The sequence below is a fragment of the Callorhinchus milii genome, unplaced genomic scaffold (genome assembly GCF_018977255.1).
Source record: "Callorhinchus milii isolate IMCB2004 unplaced genomic scaffold, IMCB_Cmil_1.0 Scaffold6, whole genome shotgun sequence".
NCBI lineage: Eukaryota > Metazoa > Chordata > Chondrichthyes > Chimaeriformes > Callorhinchidae > Callorhinchus > Callorhinchus milii.
Window position 1 is genome coordinate 12712369 of NW_024704747.1, and position 24096 is coordinate 12736464.

At 43.5% G+C, this 24096-nt stretch overlaps 1 protein-coding gene across 1 annotated transcript in view; it reads left to right on the forward strand.

Moving 5' to 3' along the window:
* The window catches only part of fam117ba (family with sequence similarity 117 member Ba), an 85943-nt gene that overhangs the window by 13243 nt on the left and 48604 nt on the right, over positions 1-24096 (forward strand). Inside the window, exons 2-3 of the mRNA XM_042336216.1 lie at positions 9388-9477; positions 19318-19431. Of these exons, the coding sequence (XP_042192150.1) occupies positions 9388-9477; positions 19318-19431 (204 nt within the window). The remainder of the gene's footprint in view (positions 1-9387; positions 9478-19317; positions 19432-24096) is intronic.

A 24096-nucleotide genomic window follows, 5' to 3' on the forward strand; every position in this document is an offset into this window, starting at 1 on the left:
CTACGTGGTAATGACTGCCTTAGGTTCATGAGGTTAATACCTTTAGGGTAGTTCCCAAATACCAGGCTGACACCTCAACCAGAATCATCTCAAGCTTTTTCTCCCTGCCACCTCAGTTGCTCCATCCCTTTATCCCATCACAGGGCCCACATTCTGTAGTCTTCATCTCTTCCACTCTTTCCTTATCCTAAATGCTATCATCACAATTCCTATACCCTCGCCCTACATTTCCTTACCTACAATTTCTCCTAATGTTAGCCCTGTGCATAAACATCTACCAACATCTTCAATCCCTCTCCAACAAAGCTCTTGCCTTCCATGACCTTACCTTGGTTGTGTGCATTGATCTCCTTGGTCTCGCCTGATGTAGGTTCAATCCCCACTGCTTTAACCTTTACAGCATTGACTGAGCTCTCATCTCTTTTATAACGAATCCGTGCCAGTGATTATACTTCAAGTGAGCCGCCATCTTTCATAATCCCCTCTCCTCTACGTCTCTAGCTTTTCCATATATACGTCAAGTTTCCTCATATATATTGCTTTCTGCTTCAGCCACAGGTTCTCACCACTCTGTGTTCAGAAGTTCCTTCTAAACTCCCTTTTATATCTGCTACTGGCTGTCTTATATTCGTATCCCACTCTTGGTCCATCTCCTTGCTTCACTAGCGCTTTCTCCTCTTGGCTTTCACCAGCACTTGCTTGCTTCTGGCTTAGACTTCTTCCACTTTCCCAGGCTCTATTTCCATCCCTCATAAGTAGTGTGCAGCCTTGACATCCAGGTTGATCTTCATCTCTCTCTCCTCCATCACATCTGCCTTTCTGCATCTTTACTACGTTGCCTACCCCTCTCAATCTCACGCCCACTGCTGCTGAAACCCTCATTCATATCCTTGTCACTTCCGGGCTCAGCTTTTCAAATTGTTCTTCTCTCTGGTATCCCAAGGTCCATCATTCATGAGCTCTAGCTCATCCCAAACTCTACTGTTCACATCCTTAACCACACAAGCTTAACAAGCCCATCACCTCTGTCATTGCCATGCTTCACTGCTTCCCTGTCTCCCAGTGGATCTACTTCAAGATACTCGCCCTCATCTTGAAATCCATTCATCCTTGCCTTTACCTACCCCTGTGGTCTTGTCCACATCACTTTTCTATTTTTCCCTTTTGGTCGGCAAACTCGTGCCTTGATACCCACGCTTTCAGCCATTATGACCCACCCACCCCAAACTACCTCTCGCCCTCTGTCTCGCCCTTTTTCTACCTGCCTTCAGAAGCCACCAAAAGAGTTACCTCTTGCTCGGTGTCTGGCACCATCTCTGTAAAGCCTGAGATGTTGCTCTACGCCACGGTGTTCTAACCTTTTGGCTGCCGTGGTCCAAATTTCCTGTTTGAGAAAGGTCCACGGGCCACATAAGCAATATTTTGTTTTTCCCTTTCAGAAACATAAGAACATTTACATAGCACCTTTTTCATGTTGGAAGGACATCTCAAAGTGCTCGACAAACTTGGCTGGGCACCTGGGGGTGGGAGCTGAGAGAGATGGGACGGGGAGGGGGAAAGAAGACCAAAAGCGTGGTCGAAGAGTTAGGTCTTGACGTGCTTTAAAGGAGGGAAGGGAGTCGGAGTGACTCCAGGAATGGAACTCCAGAGAGTGGGGACAAAATGGCGATGGTGGGGCAGATGTGGTGGGGAGACATGAAGTAAACTGGTGTTTGCTCTGCAAAGCGTACTGCTGGGTGGGAGTTCGCAGAGGTAGGGTGGGAAGAGTGTGGAATGAAGGATGTAGAGAAGTTTTACGCTCCCTCTCTCAATTACGCTATCTCTCCCACACACTCTGTTCCCTCAAACTCTACCTCTGCTTTCTCTCTCTCTCCCTCCCTCCCTCCCTCCCTCCCTCCCTCCCTCGCTGTTTCCTTCTCTTCCTCTCTCTATCACATTCTTTCTCTCAATCACTGTTTCTCTCTCCCCCCGCTCTCTGTCAAGCACCCTCTTTCAATCTCCACCGCTCTCTCCCTCACTCGCCCTTTCACACACAAACTCTCCCCCCCCAACACACTCCACCCACCCCCCCCCACACAGACTCCTCCTGCCCCCCCACACACTTTACTCTCTTCTCAAACTCCCTGTCTCAATCACTCTCTCTTCCCTCTCTGTCAATCAACCCTCTCTCTCCCTCCTCTTGGTCATTCATCTTCTCTCAATTTGCCCCTCTCTCTCACACATTCTTTCTAAGGATCATAGAATTATACAGCACAGAAGGAGGCCATTCAGCCCATCGTGTCTGTGCTGGCTCTTTTAAAAGAGCTTCCAAATTACTCACACTACCCTTCTCTCTCCCCATAGCCCTACAAACTTGTCCTCCCCAAATAATTATCCACCTCTCTGTTAAAAGCTTCTACCCCCCTTTCAGACAATGAATTCCAGATCCGAACAACTCGCTGTGGGAAAAAAATTCTCCTCACCTGCCCTCTGTTTCTTTTATATGATTTACTTATATGAACCCCCAGGTCTCTCTGTTCCTTCACCCCCTTTAAGATTGTACCATCGGCTTATATTGCTCTCCTCATTCTTCCTTCCAAAATACATCACTTTGCATTTCTCCACATTAAACTTCATCTGCCACGTGTCTGCCCATTTTACCAGTCTGACTATGTCCATTTGCAGTCTGATACTATCCTCCTCACTGTTTACTGCTTTTCCTATCTTAGTATCATCTGCAAACTTGGAAATTGTACTCCCTATCCCCGAGTCCAGGTCAGTTATATAGATCAAAAGCAGCACTGGTCCCAATACTGTCCCCTGGGGGACACCACTGCGCACTTTCCTCCAGTCAGAAAAATAACTGTTCACCACTACTCTGCTTTCTGTCTCCCAGCCAGTTCAGTATCCAGGCTGCCACTGTCCCCTTAATACTGTGGGCTTCTATTTTGCTTACAAGTCTCTTATGTTACATTTCATCAAATGCCTTGTGAAAATCCTTATAAACTGCATCAACTGCACTACGTTCATCCGCCCTTTCTGTTACTTCATCCAAAAATCAAGACAAATTTACAGTAAATATGATTTAACTCATTGTCTTATAGAGCAGGAATTAGAGGGATAGATGGGTCTGTGATTTTTGCCAATTAAACCTCAGTGGCCTCTTCCAGTCCTACATGTCCAAGTTCTTGTGTTCATGATCTGAATAACCACAGTTCTGTTTTCTGTAAGCTTCATTTAAATTATTGCATTATTATGTTTAAAGTGTCAGCCTGGTTCAGTTGGTAGCACTCTCGCCACTGAATCAGAAGGTTGCGTTATAAAATCCCACGTCGGGACTTTGAATTCATATGATCTATGCTGACATTCCGATACAGTGCTGGGGCGTTGCTGTACTGTTGGAGATGCCGTACTTTGGGTTAGATGGTAAGCTGAGATACTGTCTGTTTGTTCAGTTGGACGACAGGGATCCTATGGCACTATTCGAAAAGAGAAGGGATTTTTCTCTCAGTGTCCTGGCCAACATTCCCAAAATAAAATGGTCATTCATTGGATGGCTGCATTTGGGACATTGCAGTGCACAAATTGGCTACCACTTTCATCTACAAGTCATACAGTCACCAAACTTCTACAGTAAATCCTACAAAGTTCTTTGAAACGTGCTATATCAAATGAAATCATTTGTTTTAATTACTTGAAGCTGCTTACATATATAGGTATATAATATATATATAGGGCAGGTAATTAAAATGTGTCTGTAGTTCAGTGGTACAGTACCTACCTATTTGTGTCATTGTAGCCAAAGGTCCTTTCTCTTTCCTCCCATCTCACCTGAAGGCATATGACTGCTTTCTCTACTGCTTTTAAATTTATTTAAATTTATTTAAATCATTAAATTTGAAAGCAGGGGTAGTCATACATTCAGTCCAAGGTTGACACGTGGCACATTTGTCTCCTTTGCGGCCTCTGACTTACTGACACTTTTCTCTCATTTCCTAAATATTTCCCCGACTCCTGATTTCCCTCCAGATTTAAAAAGGTGCTACCATTTTAATTCGGAACAAAGAGGAGTGCAACTTGGTAGGTGGACAGGACAGTCTAACGATCAGCACTTGACAGTAAATATTGTGAAGCACTTTGAGATGTTTAGACATTGTAAGGCACTATGAAAAAATTCTCATCAATTTATTCGTGAACCTGTCTGTCTTGAGAGAGTTTACTAATCAACCTGCAGCTCTCCTTTTCATCCAGCCTTGAAATCTATGCAGTAGCTTATCAGTTTTGAGAGAGTTTTACTATTCAGCCCTTAAGTTTACAGAACTCATAGCATTTTTAAGAGTCCTTTTTGGATATGTATTGATATGTTCATGATTGAAGAGAAATGGACTGCAGGGTATTTTATGTGGTTATCCATCATGTGAAATGGTTAGAGCGCTCGCCTCACAAGCAAGAGATCTGGGTTCGATACCCAGCAGGGTACAATGTAGGGCAATTTTCTGTACTCCACATGCCTCTGTTTACCCAGCAGTAAGTAGGAACCTGGTTGTTAGTCGATTGGCGTGTCGCTTTTCTGGGGTAATAATTCTTTCNAAAAAATATAATAATGGATTGGTCACTTAATCCATGACCGTTTGTGGGACACTGCTGTGTGCAATTGGCTGCTGAATTTCGCTCACAAAGTATACAGACGATTCACTTGGCAACAACAACAACACGATTCCATTTATAGAGCGCCTTTCACGTCGGGAGGACGTCCCAAGGCGCTGGACAGTTGGGTCAGGACCCGAGCAGGGGGGAAATGGTCAGGGTGAGGGGAGGGAAGGGAGGGAGCGAGGAGGGGGTAGAGAGTCGAGAGGGGAGCTGAAGGCACGGTCAAAGAGAACGGTCTTGAGACCGGCCTTGAAGGAGGAAAGGGAGGAGGCGGCGAAGGCACTGGGGGATAGAGTTCCAGAGCCTCGGGGCTGAGAGGCTGAAGGCCCGGCCACCGATCGTAGGGTGGTTGGGGCGGGGGATGTGGAGCAGACCGGAGCCAGAGGAACGGAGGGTACGGGCAGGTAAGTAGAGGGATAGTAGGAAGGAGCAAGGCCGTGAATGGCCTTGTAGGTGAGGATGAGGATCTTGAATTCGAGGTGAGGATGAGGATCTTGAATTCGAGGTGAGGATGAGGATCTTGAATTCGAGGTGAGGATGAGGATCTTGAATTCGGCAGTGTATTCTGTGAGGTGCTTTTGAGACGTCTCAAAGATGTGATAAGCTGCTATATCAAATGCAAGGATTTTTTTTAAGGTATCTAAACAGTCCGTTAATTCAGTTCAAACTGATGGGTATCTCGATAAAACTTCCATTAAGATTATAATTTAAAAAAAACGTTATTTATTGCTTAAAAAGGCAGTATCCCTTTATTTGGTTCCAGATTTGGTTTTCTTAAAGCTGGATTGTCACGTTATCAATCTTGATTCCTTTTTACATATTCAAATCAGGTGGTGTTATATTGATGGAATACAGAACTAATCTGTATTTCTTTAACATTAAGTGATGGATATACTGGGTGTGTTTGAGGAGTAAATGACTACTTTGCAGATTGAATTGCAAACTCTCTGAGGCATTTATTCATAGAATAGGAACTGCCCATTGCCAAGGAGAAGAATGAAATGATTTCTAGGAAAGGACATTTAGTTTGAGTTAGTGATGTTGAATTTCAGAAAGGGATTATTATCATCCACATGCACATATTAAAACTGTTCACAAATAATAAAACTCAAGTCTGTTTATTTTGTAAACTGTAAACGTCCATTTTATTAGTGGGAAAAAATGAACTTTGCACCACTGTCTGTTGAAAACTGCACGGCTGGGAATGGCTGCCGCTGAAGTCATCGAGATACCTCTCCAGCCACATCTATCACTACTTTATGTTAACGGGGTTTGTGTTTAGTGACTCTCGATTCTCAGTCAACAGGATCTCTGGATTCTGTCAACAGTCTCTTCAAAATCCTTGGCGTGTGGGATATGTCAAAGGTTTTAAATTTAAAAGAAGGATCATAAAATTTGAATCTAACATCTGTTTGAAAAATATCAACATTATTCAGAGCAATTTAGATTTTCCTTAATTGTTTTTTTCTTTGAAACCAATCTTACTTGAGTGCCTTTGTGACTGAATTCTTGCAGTCAAATTCACAGCTGTATCATTTTCTCAATGTTCTGTTCATGCTTTTGAGGCACTGTAAGTGTTCTACTAAATGTAAAGTTTTAGTCCTGTCCTCTTCGCCCACACAAAAGTGGAGCATTCTACTTTACAATATATCCTGTGAAGTGCATTGAGTTGTTCTTCTGATGGGAAAGGCGCTGATTCAAATGTAAGGATTATTATCTTAAAACCAATCCACTGGTGGATAAAGAGCCACTGGAGCTGGAGCTGGGAGAAGATGGGCTAATTGGTTCTCAGAACCTGGTGTGGGAGAGAATGGTGCAGACTTCTGAATAGGTTGGCAATAAACTTGCTTCAGCTTTGGTAAGGCACAAAGTACAACTTTTATAATTCTTTATACTTGCTCATCAGCCATTCTAACCTTTGATGGAGAGATTCGCTTACAAATGCATAGCCACTACATTGCATGGTAAAATTCTGTGAAGTACTTTGAGATGTCTCAATGTGATAAGGCACTTTATCAAATACAAGGATTATTAGATTATTGATATCCCATGGCGATCGATAAGTCTTTCAGTCCAAAGAGATGGGAATTCAGATATTTGATTTGCAGGAATTAGTTAGGACAACAACAACAAATTGCATTTATGATCCGCCTTTCACATCGGGAAAGATATCACTCTTTGTGGATGGTATGTTTCTATATTATTTTATCCATCCTTCTTTCATGAGTGATAGTACGCCATGATTGATGCTGTTTGTAGCCATCACAAACTTTGTAATCCCAAAGGGAAAAACATGAGATTTGGTCCCCTGCTATTTTGGACTGAATAATGTTTTTGTACATTTGAAAGTAGAAATTTCTAATTGAATGGCCTGTTTCCATGCTGTAACATTTTGTGTAATTCTACAGCTATTCAATTAGAAGGTTCATTTTGACTTTTGGATCAAATCTGTGTTCTAATTATCTACTTTTCCCACCCTCCTCCTGGTCTCTCCACACTGCCTAATTCTAAGATAGCTGCTGGCTGTAATGCTGTGATCCACAGGCCTTTACCAATGGTACTATGAACTGACTGGAGGAGGCATAATGTCTCAGGGAAATGACTCCCTTACATTTTTCTCTACGGTGCTTTCCGCCATTTCATGTTTCTCCACAGCACTGTATCTTTGGTACCCAGAAGAGTGGAGATGTGATCTGGACTATATTCTGATGTTATGCCTTGGTCCTTGAACATGCTTTGAATCCCTTATCAATAGGAGCTAAATAAGCCTATAGGAGTTATTCTGCTTCTGTAATAAAAATATTCATTTTAGCCAAGTGCTGCATTCAAATGATATGTAAACTTTGTATAATGCAATATTTCTTTATTCAACATTTCACCATTTGTTGCTGTGAAATTTTGAATAATAAAACATTGCATTGTACAAAGTTTACATACCATATTGCACTAGCTGTGTTCAGTGCAAAGCAGTATATTTGCCAGTATATTGGCAAACTCAGCAGAATAGCACCAGAGGCCAAATCAACAAATTTGCTGCAGGAATGGATAGATCAGAACAATCCCTGTGTAGCATGTTCATAAAGCATTCATATTTGAATAGATCAGTTGCAATTACTGTGACACAGATCTTTAAAAAATGGAGTCTGTGATTGGGAATGGGGTAGAAAATGCTTTTGTGGAAAGGTGGTGTTTTTGTCTTGGATACGATCTTGTGCAGCTACCTTTAACCATGAACTTTAATGAGTTTTCCTTGAAATAACACAAATGTCCAGAATGAAGTGTTCTTAAGGAATAGAAAATGGGATTTGTTAATGGTTTAGAAAGTTTCTGTCATAGGCATCTCATGAACAGAGGGTTGTAGCATGATCCAATATGAATATTTTTTATCAGGACAAATCCAAGCCGGGTGGGGAGGGGGGTGGGGGCGGAATTCAGGGATATAGCCAGAAGTATTCTTCTTCAATCCCCAAGCAAGCGGCAAACAAGCAAGGAAAAGCTGAGCCCAATAGGCTCTTGTCCTTAGTAATGGAAATTGAAATACTAAAATAAACAAATTCTGCCCTGAAGATCAGTCTTGTTTGTACCTGAGGTTTGAATTATCTAACAAAATTGACACTAGAACAATTTGAATTTTGTTTTTCATGTGAGATTGTTTATGTATAAGTCACCCTGTAGAATTTCTGAACTTCATCCTTCATGGTACCATTATAATACCACTATGTACAGCTTTTTTCAGAACAATATTTTTAGATGCACAAATACAGCAGCACAAGATTGTTATTGGAATTCCTGTATAGTAAACTGGCGGCTCTGCCCTCCACCCCATAAATTCAAATTGGCTTCAAGTAGGTTTATGCTTTTGTAATCATTTTTAAGTAAGTGTAACTGCCCACTGGTAGTTGTAGTTTGTTGAGCTACATTGAACTTGGGTGTTCTTGGCTTTCATACTTGAAAATTGCCAAATTGTTGATAAAATCTCAACTCTGCTCCTATCAATTTGTACTTTATCTTTTATTTAGTAGCACAATCTACATGTCTGGTGTTGGGCAAAAGTTCATTTTAAATTTTCCTGATGCAGATGCTGTCCTCCTGCTCAGAAGGGTTGCAAAATGTTTCCCCTTTTTATGGTTGAAGTTCAAAGTGAAATGTGAAAAAAGTGAAAAAAGAATTGTCAAACTGTTAGATTGGAAAATTTAGAAAGGTAGAACTACTTCATAAATAAAGCAGCAGGGTGAAAGGCCATCGGAACTGCTCCTGATTAATTGTGATTGGGATGTCAGTGATCACAGACTTCTTTCAAACATCTTTGAAGTTCCCCCCTACCCCCCACACGCAATAAAAACATATCGCTGTTGGGATTAGTTTATCTGGAGTAATTCTTTTCAACTCAATTTCTTAACAGACCAGCAGCGTGGGTGAGTACTTTTCAATAAATAGATTTACTTGAAAGAGTGTTGGGAGACGGAGTCAAGAACCACACAGTATTTCAAAATCATGCACTGTGTAACTGGGACATGTTCCTTGACTTAACACTCTTTTTCGTGTGGTTACCATCATGAAAAAGATAATCATGTTCTGTTAAAAACTTGCTTCAAATCAATTGATTGCAAGTGTCTGCAATTTCTACATTAAAAGCCAAATGAGTAGTGGCAGACTAAGTGTTTCTGATTATCTTGTTGAACAGATCATCTCTGAAAAGCATTATAGGAAAGAATAATGAAGTTGATTTCTAACCAGTAAATTGTTTCTTCCTGACAGACTCCACGCGTCTGGGCAGACGAGAACTCTGAAAAGAAAATGTCTCACAAGCGCTCAGCATCCTGGAGAAGCAATGACCAGCTAAAAGAGGTTAGAATTCCTTTGTTGCTCTCGAATGTTGGGGATCAAGGGTGGAGGTCACATTGCATTTGAAACCCTTTGTATGTATCAAAGTTCTATGCTTTCAGGCTGGATACATACCCATATTCCTGGGTTTTGCATTGAGCTGATCTGATACTGGTTTCACAGCAAATTATTATCGCCATTAAGAGTTTCTGTTTCATACGTTTACCTCACGATTCTGCAAATGCTACCCAGAATATCGCGGAAACAATCTTTCTAGAAAAAAATTTTCAGTGCTGAATTGTAAACAGCAGGCTTGTATCTGTAATATAATATGTGCATAAAACCGTCTGACAGTGTGCAGACCCCCCTCCCATCGAGTCTCTGGGCATTGGTATTGGAGAATACCAAGGCATTGGCCTTGGAGAATCTAATGGCTCAGAAATTTGAATGCAAGGAACAGAAATCCCAAACTGACAGACTGTCAAAACCAGGTGCTATTTTTGTTAGTTATGAGCATTAACCATAATGAGACTTCGTTTCTTTTTTTTCTTTTTAGTTTCTTTTTTTAAGCTGGCGCTGAGTACTACAACAACCTTAAAGAGGAGTTCACAGAGTGAGGTAAACACATGCAGATCTTTAGGCAGTTTCCTTGGTCAGACTCTATTGAATACTTTAAAAGGGCTGAATAAGCAGGTGAAATAGAAGCGGAAACAAAGATGAACTTCAAAACCTTTTTTGTTTTTGTTCAGTGCTGGGTATTGTCGTTTTAAGTACACAGAGCTAGATTGTGTCTTGCAAAGGTAGTTTAGTTCACAATGGAACATTGAGTATTCCCAGATCTTTTTGAGATTTCATTGACCTTAATCATAGGTCTTGGGCTTGGTCACTTGGAGGTTGTTTAATGGTTGTAAGTTCTATGCTTCATGAGTTTAATTCAGAAAATGGACACCCCAGCCTACAGGACATAATTCAGTGGGCTATTGCAGATAATAGACTTGTTGTCAAACCTTCCCTCTCAAGACTCAAAAATATGTAGAATAAATAATGGGTATTATACTGAAGGCAGGATCCAGTCACACAAATGGGACCTACACTTAGATAAACCTCAGGTTATCTTGGGCAAATGCGATTACCCAGAAATAGATTTACATGCCACCCTTTCAATTCAAAAGGCTATCAAGTTTCTGTTTTTCGGTAGTACAACAGCAGTGAGGAGCATTAATTTTGATGTGAACGTCAAAATGGGAATGGTCTTCACAAGAAACGTTTGGATGAAGAACCCATTTGATCTAATTCTTCCGACCGTACAGTGATCCCATAATAGCATTTAACGATTTCTTAAATGCTACCAATGTTCTGACCTCAGCCACCCTTCCTGGTAACCTACTCTAACTGTTAATCATCCTCGGTGTAAAAAGAAACTGTCTGATATCTGTCCAAAATTGACCTTTGCAAACAAGAACTTGTGATCGCTTATTCTGTAACCTTACTATATCCTGCGATATTGGCACCTTGTTGCATCTGAATGTATTGTCTGAGTTCACTTTCTCTATACCACTTAGAATTTCATATCATTTTAATAAGTTCCCTTCTAAGATGATTTTCCAGTGTTGAAAATTTTGCGCCAATCTGCTTCTTCTACACGACTAATCTTTCTTTTTTGATGAGCCTTGTTTGAATTGTGACCAGAATAATGCACAGCTTGAGAGTGACTTCTAGCCATCTGAGCTCAACTGATTTAGTAATAAAGCCCAGGATTCTGGTTGTCTTGTGTAGGTATCTATTGTTATTGCTTTTCAAACTCTGGACAGAAATATCAACAATGATTGTATATTAGATAGGTCTTGGTTTTCAAGTCTGTTGTAATTCATTGTTGAATTCAATAGAACATATTGAGAATGCTTTGATGGCTAGAGTCAGATTAATGTAGATGAAAATTGTTTCTGTTCTCAGATTACTATCTCGTCAAGGTCTCACAGGACGTATACCTTTCATGCCAAATCAATTTTAATAATTATGTGACTTCTTACATTTAACTTTTCTCCATGTGGATAGCCTAATATGATGTAGGAATGAACACATGCCTAACACTTCTAGCTCCATACATTCTCATGTATGCTCCGTGGGGCAGTGTTAGAGGAACTGGACAGATATATTGTCCTATCTGTGGGTAAACTTAGTTTGATTTAATTTGGACCTTTTCCTTCCATGCACGTTGGATTGCATCCAGCCCTGTATCTCTTTCTCAATGTGAAAACTCATTGTGTTTATGAACAATGAATGCTGTTTGTTTTGCTTTCTAGCAGCATCTCTAAGGGGAAGTAATGTATCTTTCTCAAGGAAAGCAGTTGATGAAATGTGTTTGGGATCCCAAATCTATCTATGAAATCTACAAACGAACTGTATTAAAACCCTGTATTGAAAGGGATCACTGTTGCAGTTGAGTTCAGCTGACCTTAATATTACCAGCAAAGGTTCTGAATTTTAATTTGGGAATCCAAGAAGATACATATTGTGGAGCAGAGTGATATTTTTGAAATTGTAAGACCCCAAACTTGTCCAACAGTGAATGCTGTTTGTTTTGCTTTCTAGCAGCGTCTCTAAGGGGAAATAATGATCAATAATAAAAATGATAAATTGATCACTTTAATCCACATCCACGACTGTTTGTGGGATACTGTTGTGCGCAATTGGCTGCTGCGTTTTGCCCACAAAATATACAGTCAATTCACTTTACAGTATATTCTGTGAAGCGCTTTGAGGCATCTCAAAGAAGCGATAAGGCGCTGTATCAAATGCAAGGATTATTAGTATTGATGAAACAAGACATTCATCCCTCTTGGCATTCCTCTCCCTTCTTGCGTATGGTAAGCAGAAATCCTTATCTCCTGAAATGATTGGGAAATGTACGCCAAATGAAATATGCAACACATATGGGACAAGCCACCAAGTTTCTTAAGAATTTCAATGTGTCTGACATGTTTTCAGACAGCACCAATTATTGGTGTCAATCGTATTAATTGATCAAAGTAACAATCCTTACATTACTTTTAGCGATTATCATATAATTGACCTTGTATCCACGTTTTGACAAAGCAGCTCCGCTGATGATGGGCAATGGTGGGTAGGACAGCGGTCGAAGGCACGGTCAAAAAGGAGGGTCTTGAGTCGTGCCTTGAAGGAGGCAAGAGAGGGGGCAAGGCAAAGGGATTGTGGGATGGAGTTCCAAAGAGTGGGGGCAGAGAGGCTGAAAGCCCGGCCGTTGATGGTACAGTGGGTCGGGCAAGAAACCTACTGAGCGGAGGGAGTGGAGAGGTTGGTCAGCAAGTCCGAGATGTAGGAGGGGGCAAGGCCATGGAGGGCCTTGAAAGTGAGGATGAGGATTTTGAATTCTGTCCTCTGAGGGATTGGGAGCCAGTGGAGCCGGGCAAGGGTGGGGGTGATAGGTTCATGGAAAAGACCCAAGCTGCAGAGTTCTGGATGATCTGCAGCTTATGAAGGGAAGAGTTGGGGAGGCCCCTCAGAGGATAGAATTCAAAATCCTCATCCTCACTTTCAAGACCCTCCAAGGCCTTGCCCCCTCCTACATCTTTGACCTGCTGAACCCCTATCATCCTCTCTACTCTCTCCGCTCAGTAGGCTCCAGCCTGCTCTAGGTCTCCCATCAGCGGCTGGGCTTTCAGGCTCTCTGCCCCTCCTCGTTGGAACTCCAAGGAGGGAGTTTCTGTAGTCGAGCCTTGTGGTGATGAATGCTTGTATGAGGGTTTCAGCAGCCTGAGAGGTGAGGCAGTGGCGGAGTCAGGCAATATTGCGGAGGTGGGAGAAGGTCATAGCACGGATATGGGAGAGAAAGGACAGTTGAGGGTCGAACAAGACACCCAGGTTTCTAACTGACTTGGTGAGGTGGAGTTTGCAACAATGTACACTGATGCTGCCAGTGCCTGAGAGGCAGAGGTGTTGGTGCGAGCCAATCAGGAGGACCTCAGTCTTGCTGACATTTAGCTGTAGAAAGTTGTCTCTCATGCAGGACTTGATGTGATGTCAGACAGACAGTCAGGAAGTCAGTTGTCCTGGAATCGAAGGTGGAGGCAGAGAGGTGGAGTTGGGTGTCATCCGCGTACATGTGGAAGTTGACCACATATCTGCGGATGATGTCACCAAGGGAGAGCATATAGAGGTTGAAGAGGAGGGGACCAACGACAGAGCCCTGAGGAACACCACATGAGACTGTGCGAGAAACCAGTGGGCGGAGACAAATTGGAGACGGTGTGAGAGATAAGACCTGAACCATTCAAGGACAGAACCTTGAAGTTTGAGGTGAGAGGCGGTGGAGGAGGATGGTGTGGTCCATGGTATCGAAGGCAGCAGAGAGGTTGAGGAGGACAAGGAGGAAAAATTTGTTTGTCATCTTGACCAAAGCAGTTTCCATGCTGTGAGCAGCACAGAATCCCGATTGAGGGGCTTGTGAAGGGAGTGGTAGGAGAGGAATTCGCAAAGCCAGGAAGCAATGACTCTTTCCAAGACCTTCGAAAGAAAAGGAATGTTGGAAATGGGCCGGTAGTTAGAAGGCAGGGATGGGTCCAGGGAAGGTTTTTTTCCAGGTGGCGGTGATTGTAGCTGTTTTAGGGGGATGTCAGATGAAAGGGAGAGATTGATAGTGTCGGAGAGTAGAGGGGCAAGGAGGTTGAGCTGGGAGGTAAGCAGAGGGTAGGGATGGGGTCATGGGAGCAGGTGATGTGTTTCATGCTAGATATGGTGGTGATGAGAGAGGAGGGGGAGACAGGTTTGAAAATGTGGAGGGAGGGATGGATAGGGGTTGGAGTGTGGGTGGGAGATGGGGAGGGAGTGCCAGTTGGGAGGGCGGAGGCAGTTGAACGGATCCCCTTGATTTTGGACTCGGAAGAAATCCAGCATCTCCTCACAGTCAGAACTTGAGTAGAGAATGGGCGAGGCGTGAAAGGGTTGACAGAGGAGCCGGTTGGTGGTGGAGAATAGGAGCCTGAGGTTGTCCTTCGCCTCTAAGATTATCTTGGGTAGAAGGATGATTTGGCTGAGGCGACGGTGGAGCGGTACGTTTTGATGGGGTCCTGTCAGATCTGCTGGTGGACCATTAGGTCAGACTTGAGCCAGTTGCATTCGGCAGTCCGCACCTGACCCTGAGGGAGCAGAGGTGACTGGTGTACCATAGTGAGGTTTGTGAGTAGTTGATGGTTCGGGAAGTGAGGGGGGCAAGCTCATCAAGAGAGGGAATTGTGGAGGAGAGTGAGCGAGGAGGATAAATCAGTGCAGGAGGTAGGCAAGAGGGGGAGGAATTCAGATGACTCCATGCCAGTGGAGAAGGATTGCAGGGAGATTTTTTTCCAGGGGTGGAAGGAGATGGAGGGTGGTTGGGTGGTGGTGGGGAGAGGGATTGAGGAGTTAAAGGAGATGAAATGGTGATCGGAGATGGCTGTGTCTGCGATTGTGATATCCGAGATACTGAGGACCTGGGTAATCACCAGGTCGAGTGGTTGGCCATGAACTTGGGTGGCAGAGTGGATGTGGAGGGAGAGGTTGTGAGAGGAAAGGAGAGAGGAGAAGTCCGAGGAGATGGAGCAGGAGAGGGTGAAGGACCTCCTAGCTCCACCCTCCTATCTGGTGAAGGTGGTTTTGGGTGGGGTGGAGGGGTGGTAAACGAGGAGAATTTTGAAGGAAAGATTGGACGGATGGTAGAATGTAAGGTGCTCGAATGAGGGGAATGAGCCAGAGGAATATAAAGCAAGTGAGGTCCTGGAGATTAGAGCACACCACTGCCACGGTGGTTGGGACGTGGGGTGTGGTGGGAGGTATAGCTGGGTGGTGTGGGCTCAGTGAAGAGGAAGGAGTGACCCAGGGTTCAGTCAGGGCCATGATGTTGATATTTTAATAAATGATGAGGTCATTAATAATAAATAATAATCCTTGCATTTGATATATAGCTTTTCACTTCTTCTAGACATCTCAAGCGCTTCCTAGAATATACGGTAAAGTGAAATTGACTGTATATTTGTGGGTGAAACGCGGCAGCCAATTGCGCACAGCAGTATCCCACAAACAGTCGTGGATTAAAAATGACCAATTTATTATCGTTTTGTTTTGGAGGCATTATTATTATGGTCAGAGCCTTGATCCAGAGGGAGCGGACATTTTGTAGGCTGGTGCAGAGGGGACAGTTGCCAGGTGAATGTGTGAAATGGGAGGGCATGATGGAGGGACTGGCAGGGAGGAAGAGGATGGAAATGAGGATGAGGGAGGAGAAAGAGAGCTGGGAAAACACAGCAAGTCGGGCAGCATCTATGGAGAAAGGAAAGTGAGTCAACCTTTCAGGTCCACGACCCTTCATCAGAATGCTGTGGACCCGAAACGTTGACTCACTTTCCTTTCTCCATAGGTGCTGCCTGACCTGCTGAGTTTTCCCAGCTCTCTCTGTTTTTGTTTCAGATTTCCAGCCATCCGCAGTATTTTGTGTTTTGTTCATGAGGGAGGAGAGGTTGGTCCCTGGGGTTTGGAAGATAACACCGAGCAGCCTACAGGGAAAAGACAGAGGAGGAGAAGCAATAAACAAACTATACCTGGTGCCAGGGATTCAAACCTGGCGGGTGGAAGTGATGTCGCGCAGGGATTTAGAAGTGAAATTCTGAAATGGCTGTCGGCCCTGCTGTAACCTGCCAGCTCCCGCTGTATATAGTGCCTTAACATGTCTTCAAGAGTTCTCAAAGTGCTTCACAGAATAGACTGTAAAGGTATATAGCTGTTAATGATTGTGTAATATTTAGCCACTGGTAGCTCAAGGCTATGGTCATCGAACTGGTTTACGAAAAAGTTATTGCAAAGAGAATAAAATCTGTGCAGATATTTACATCTACATTTTACATGTGTGTTAGAGAAAGTTCAATAATAACTTTCCCAGCTAGAGTAATACAAATGACGACATTTGTTTAGGCAAACATAAAATGCAAATTTCTGATAAGTGTGGGAGAGATGTACTGATCAGAATTCACATTAGGAAGGAGAAATAAAGGGCTCCCCTGGTGTTAGACAAAGAGATCGGAGTATTGCTTTTTCCCTCTCTGACGACCACATTGAAGGTTGTAACAGCAAATTTCAAATTCATTATTGCTTAAAGGTGATAATAAGTGCTTAATTGGAGGTCACCCGCTGTAGATTTATTTCAACTTGATAAAAGGGTGGTTTTTGGGCTCTTACACAAAGATTTCTAATGCTGTTGAACTTATAATAATAATCCTTGCATTTGATATAGTGCCTTATCACATCTTTGAGACGTCTCAAAGCGCTTCTCAGAATATACTGTAAAGTGAATTGACTGTATATTTTGTGGGTGAAATGTGGCAACCAACAAACAGTTATAATAATAATAATCCTTGCATTTGATATAGCGCTTTTCACGTCGGGAGAACATCCCAAAGCGCTTCACAGAACACACTGTAAAGTGAATTGACTGTATATTTGTGGGCGAACGCGGCAGCCAATTGCGCACAGCAATGTCCCACAAACAGTCGTAGATTGAAAATGACCAATTATTGTTTTTTTGTTTTTTTGGAGGGATTATTATTAGGCGTGTGGAGTAAGGAAACTTGCCCAAGGTTTCGCCTTGCCTGGAATTGAACTCAGGTCTCTCGCTTGCAAAGCGAGTGCTCTAACCACTGAGCTACAGGACTCCACGATTGTGGATTGAGTGACCATTTTTTTTTAAGGTATTATTACCCCCGGTAAAGCGATTCGCCAATCGACTAACAACTGGAATCCTGCTTACTGCTAGGTGAACAGAGATGTGTGGAGTAAGGAAATTCGCACAACATTTTGCCCTGCCGGGAATTGAACCCAGGTCTCTCACTTGCGCCTTCGATACTGTCAACCACTCCATCCTCATACACCACCTCTCCTCTTTGCTTAACCTTCGCGGACCTGCTCTTGCCTGGATCGAATCCTATCTCTCTCACCGTCTCCACTTTGTTGCCTCTAAAGGTTTCTCCTCCAGCCCCCGCACTGTCACGTCTGGTATCCCCCAGGGCTCTGTCCTTGGCCCTCTCCTCTTTAATATCTATATGCTCCCCCTTGGTGACATCATCCACAGACATGGGGTCAACTTCCATATGTATACGGATGACACCCAACTCTATCTTTCTGCCTCCACCCTCAACTCCAGGACCACTGCTGTTGTGACAGACTACCTGTCGGACATCAAGTCCTGGGTGAGGGCAAATTTCCTACAGTTGAATGTGAAAAAGACTGAGGCCCTCCTGATTGGCTCACACCAGCGCCTCAGCACCTCAGGCTCTGGCAGAATCAACCTCCATGGTTGCCCACTACAACTCACCAAACCAGTCAGGAACCCAGGTGTCTTATTGGAACCTCAACTGTCTTTTCTTCCCCACATCCAAGCCATGACCTGTTCTGCCTTCCCTCACCTCCGTAACGTCGCCCGACTTTGCCACTACCTCACCCCTCAGGCCGTTGAAACTCTTGTTCATGGCTTCATCACCTCCAGGCTCGACTATGCAAACGCCCTGCTTGTCGTCCTTCCCAACTCCTCCATCCACAGACTGAAGATAATCCAGAACTCTGCAGCCCGTGTCCTCTCCCGCACCAAACTCCGTGACCCCATCTCTACCACTCTCGCCCAACTCCATTGGCTCCCTATCCTTCAGAGGATCCAGTCCAAGATTCTGGTCTTCACCTACAAAGCCCTCCATGGCCTCAACGTATCCTACCTCTGTGACCTCGTAACCCTCCATCAACCCGCCCGCTCCCTCCGCTCAGCCGGCTCTGGCCTGCTCCATGTCCCCCGACCCACCCGCCCCACCATTGGCTGGAGACCCTTCAGCCACTCTGCCCCCAACCTCTGGAATTCCATTCCCCCAGTCACTCCGCCTCGCTCCCTCCTTAGCCTCCTTCAAGTCCCGCCTCAAGACCCTCCTCTTCGACCATGCCATCAGCCACCCCCCTTCCCCTCCCCTCCCTTCTCTCCCCCCTGACCCCAACTCAGGTCTGAAATGCTGTACACAGCGCGTTGGGATATCCTCCCGACGTGAAAGGCTCTATACAAATGTAATCTTGTTGTTGCGAGGTGAGTGTTCTAACCACTGAGCTACAGGACTCCACTTCAGTAAACATTGGGTTCATGGTGATGTCAGCTGAGGGGAATCATGTTGGAATGTATTGGTCCATAATTTTCAAGCCAGTGGAATCAACCATGCATAGACAGATAGGCTTCTTTGGTATTTAGTGCTGTGGGGTGGAAGAGCTCTGCAACCTTTTTTTAAAAGGCATTAGTGTTTAAAATATAAATACATATGGGTGCAATTTATGGATAAGTACCGAACTTCTTTATTTTGGTAGGTATCCTCCCTTTTTAATAAAAGTATCTTAGTTAATTTGTGAAATCAGTTAATAAGTTTTACTATATTAGACACCCTGTTGAGAATTGTCTTGTACATGAGAAGATAAGAAGCCACGGTAAGCCACGGTCCATCAAACCAGCTTTCTTAAGATAATGTATAATTATTTAAATAAGTAAGGAGAAATCTCATTAATTAATTTCCTGAGAGAAAGTTCTACATATATTTCTCTGCACAAAATTGTACAATATCTCCCTGTTTCCACATTTTCATTGTTCTATTCCAGAACTGTTTACCATGGATAACAGTTCTTTGACCCTTGGAGAATAGACATATTGTGTCGCAGGCAGTATTTGGTCATTTTTCCTTCATAAGACTGAGCTTATCCAGGCAGTGACTTTGAAAAGATCTTTCTGTATTGTGGACTGTGAACACATGAAACCTTTGTTTAACCTCAATGACTATCATCAAGCTTTTAATTTTACAGAATGCAAAATTACGTCAGCAGCTTCAGCGCAGCAAACAGAGCAGTTGGCATCATAGAGATAAAGACAGACAATCTCCCTTCCATGGCAACCATGCAGCTAATAATCAATCACAGGTAAGACCACACTCAGGTGGATCACATTAACTGTATTGACAGTAACCTGAAGTGTTTTTCAGGTGCTCAACTTCTCAAAAGAACAGTCAGGGGCTTGTAAAGATCAATGTCAGATTTTATCTCACGCTTTTTCCTCTTTTAGGATGAGATATCCTTTTGAAGCTACTTTTTCTCTTTTTTGTGTATTCTGATGCCTCAGATAAAAGGGAGGGTGTCATGATTTCAGGCCTTCAAAGAGGTAGAAGAGTAGACAAACATGATTGCCTTTCAATTTTTCCCTCTGCTATAGGGAGGACATTTACCTTCGTCTGCTATTCCTTACACACAAGATTGGTAATTTACAGGAGTGTGGGTGAAATGGCCCACTTTGTATGTTGATTCTCAAACCAACTGTGCCACCATTTAGTGAGTTTTGCCTACTGCCCTAACTCACTGTGCCACAAATGCTGACTTAATAGGTGGCAAGAATCCTTGCACAGAAGCTATAAAATCAGATGGACAGCTACATGAGTAGCTGTTATTGCGCCATGCATATTACCAGGTGATCTAACAACAAGAGCACCCCTCTTCATCTGAAATAGCATTTGTGTCCAAAGGTTTTCATTATCACTAGCTTCTGAGAGTTATGCATGTTCCTGGGATTTCTAAGAGACTGTTTTGCCCACGGACACAATGAGATTGATTAATGAAAGTCTGTCAGCTTAGTGGTGCTTATCTGCATTCTCACCCGCACTAAACTCCGCACCCCGATTACCCCAGTCCTTGCCAAACCCCATTGGTTCTGGTGTTTAAATACCTCCACGCCTTGGCACCCCTTATCTCTCCAACCTCCTGTTTCCTTTTTGCACTACCCGCTGCCTCCGCTATACTGGCTCCGGCCTCCACCTCGTCTCTCGAATCCTCTGCTCCACCATCGGCGGCTGTGCCTTCAGCCATTACATCCCAAAGCTATGGAACTCTCTCCCTCAATCCCTCCACCTTGCCCTCTCTATCTCCATTTTCAGGTTGCGCCTGAACACCTTCCTCTTCGACCGTGCCTATGGTCACCTTCCCCCTACCCTTAGTTTGGCATTAGGATTCACCACTGTTAAGCGCTCTAGGACGCTGCCCGGGGTGGAGGACGCTATATAAATGCAAGTTGTTGTTGTCAAGTTGCTGTTGAATGAGGAAAGTTTCACGTGGTTGAAATACCTTCCAATGGCTTGCTCTCCAGTCTTCAATGACACTATAATGAAGGCCAGTCAGTCTATTTTCTTTCATACTAATTATAAATTGCCTATCACCTGGAAGTTGGCTATTTTTCCACGCTTCAGCATGACCCAGGACCTGAGACACTGGACCCTGGCAATTGCATTATAATGCAGTTGCCCTGGAAAATTTCTTTATGAATACTTTTGCTTGTCTTCGCAAGCGTTTTCAGTTATGTAAAATTGGATGGATTTGTTGTTCAGCCTGTGTTATCATCAAGCTCTATGGGGACAGATATAGCATGGGTTAGATAGAAAACAAAGGTGTGGGGATTCACATACACAGGTCTGGGGGTTCACATACACAGGTCTTTGAATGTGGCAGGTTAAAATAGAGCTGTTAAAAAGGTATATGGGATCCTTAGGTTTATAACTAATTAGCTGTACCTGTTGCAGCTTCGCTTGCAACCAAAGGATCCAATATGGAATGTAGATTGACACACAGATAGACATTTCGTCTTTATCCATACTCAGCTGGGAGGACCCAGTGGGAGGACTCCTGTTGGGAGGACTCAGTAGGAAGACTCAGTGAGAGGATTCAGTGGGAAGACTAAGTGGGAGGACTCCTGTTGGGAGGACTCAGTGGGAGGACTCCTGGTTGGGAGGGATCCTGTTGAGAGGACTCCTTTTTGGGAGGACTCCTGTGCTATGTTCCCTCTGATTTTTTTCGGCCATGCGCGGAATGACTTTGTGTTTGTGCAAATCAAGGGAAGAGGTGAGAAATAGAAATGACAAAAGAAAAACGGCAAGCGGAATTCACGTCACGCAAGTGGCTGTGGCCATTGTTCCAGGCGGGAGACTTTTAAATGGAGTCTCCGCGCCTGGCACCTCCTCACCTGTAACACTGAACCCTCAGCCTCCACGCCGGTCACTGCCTCGCCCGATCACCCGCGGTCTTGGCCTCTCGATGGTTGTTGCCTGCTAGCTCACCAAGAGGCCTCCGCACTGGCCACTCCAAACTCCTTCGTGCCTTCAGGCTCAGGGCAAGATTGATCTCTTGCCCCCCGGCCTCGAATCAGCTCCTGTAAGCTCTCTCTCCGGTCTGCTCCTCTTCACCCACGCCTTCAGGTTCCCGTAGCCCTCGTCTGCTCGCGTCTGCCGGAATCATTAAGTGCGCAGTGGGTCACACATGTGCGGAGCTTAGAGAGAACAGTGCTGCTGTGGTAGGACTGCTTGTTGGAGTGCAAACCTGCGATGAGCTTGTAGATCATAGCTTTCTCTACTTTGTTGCAGAATATATGGATATATATTCTATATATGTGTGTAGATGTGTCTCTCTAGAAGGGTGTGTGATTTTCTCTGTCGCTACTTTGTTGCAGAATACCATGCATACCTCATAATTTGAGGCATAATTAAAGCATTTTTTAATATAGCTCATCAACGATAGGATCCTCGAAAAAGAATATGCCCATTATGCCCCACCATTCAAGGTATAATTTCAATGAGGTATAAATCAAGTGTCTACGCCAATCAGTTCTTACGTTCTTGGCAGACAGATAAACACTTTGTCTTTATTAGTATATGCTAGCTGTACCATTTGCAGCTATGCTTGCAACCAGTTTCATTTAATTGGCCTTCTCTCTTTTGTCTGGCATTTTTATTTGTCCTTGAAAGGCTTGATCTTTGCTTCTTAGGCATCTTTAACCCTTTCAAGAAAATGTGCTGTTTAACTTGTTAGCGTCCCTTGTTGATATATTTGCACACATATCCTTTTGGGAGGACTCCTGTAAGAGGACTCCTGTTGGGAGGACACCTGGTTGAAGTCCATACATGTGTGATGAACTTGTTTAAGTCACGATAGGCGATCCCCCTCTAAAAATAAATGACACTCCCCCATGCAAGACCTTTCTGATGAAGTATAAATCATGTCTCTACCTTAATGGATTAGACAGACACACAAACAGACAATTTGTCTTTATTAGTATAGGCTAGCTGTCCAAACAGCTCGCTTCAACAGGTACAGAACGAAATGTCTGTTTGCCTGCCTGCCAAGAATGCAACAACCGAGTAACAGCTTTGCTTGCAACCAAAGGATCCAATATGAAATGTAAATTGACACATATACAGACACACAGACAGACTTTACCTATACTACCTATACTCAGCTGGGAGGACTCCTGTAATATATTTCCTCTCAGTCTCTCACTCTCTCAGTGTCTCTCTCTCTGACTCTCTCAGTCTTCCTCTGTCACTCTCTCAGTCTCTCCGTCTCTACCACAAAACACACAATCACAACAATTTATAATATATTGTCTCTCTGTGTTTACGTGTGTACGTAGTGTTTACGTGTGTTTTATCTCTCTGTCTGTCTCTCTCTTCCCCAGTCTCTGTCTTACTCTCTCTTTCTGATTGACGTAGAGACATGATATAGGATTCCTCATATTTTGGGGCTTAATTTTGAATGTAACTCATCAATGGTAGGAATTCCCATCAAAAAATTTGCCCATGACACTGCCAGATGCTAGACCTTTCTGATGAGGTATAAATCATGTCTCTACTTCAATTGGTTATTGTGTGATTGTCAGATATACAGACAGACATTGCCGTTTCATTGGTATAGATGTATTTCTCCAGAAGGGTGTGTGACCTCTGTCGCTACTTTGTTGCAGAATACCATGCATAGCTTTTTGAGGGCTTAATTAAAGCATTTTTAAAATATTTTTTAAATATAGCTCATCAGTGATAGGAGATCCCCGAAAAGAAATATGCCCATGGCGCTCCCCATGCAAAACCTTTCGGATGAGATAGAAGTCATGTCTCTACGTAAATTATTTATTACGTTATTGGCAAACAGACAGGCATTTTGTCTTTGTTAGTATATACACAAAAGCAAGGAAGTTCTGCTATCCCTTTATATGTCACTGGTTAGGCCTCAGCTAGAGTATTGTGTCCAATTGTGGGCACCACATTTTAGGAAGGATATCAAGGCCTTGGAGAGGGTGCAGAGAATATTTACTGGAATGGTACCCGGCTTAAGGGACTTTAGATATGTGGAGAGACTAGATAAGATGGGATTGTTCTCCTTAGAGCAGAGAAGGTTAAGGGGAGATTTAATAGGTGTTCACAATTATGAGGCGTTTTGATAGAGTAGTTAGGGTTTCCACTGGCAGCTGGGTCAGTAACCAGGGCACATCCATTAGTTAATGGGCAAAAAAAAGAGGGGAGATGAGGAGAACACAGAAAGTTGTTACTGGAATGCACTGCCTGAAAGGGTGGTTTCTGAAAGGGTGGTACTTGAAAAGGAAATATTTGCAAGTACATGGGGAAAGAGCGGGGGAGGGGTACTGATTGGGGTAGCTTTTTCAAAGAGCCGCACAGGCACAATAGACTGAATAGCGTCCTCTGTGCTATAATATTCCATGTACACTGGAGACTTACTTTTAACTGGAGCAGTTACGAATTTACATTTGCATCTCCA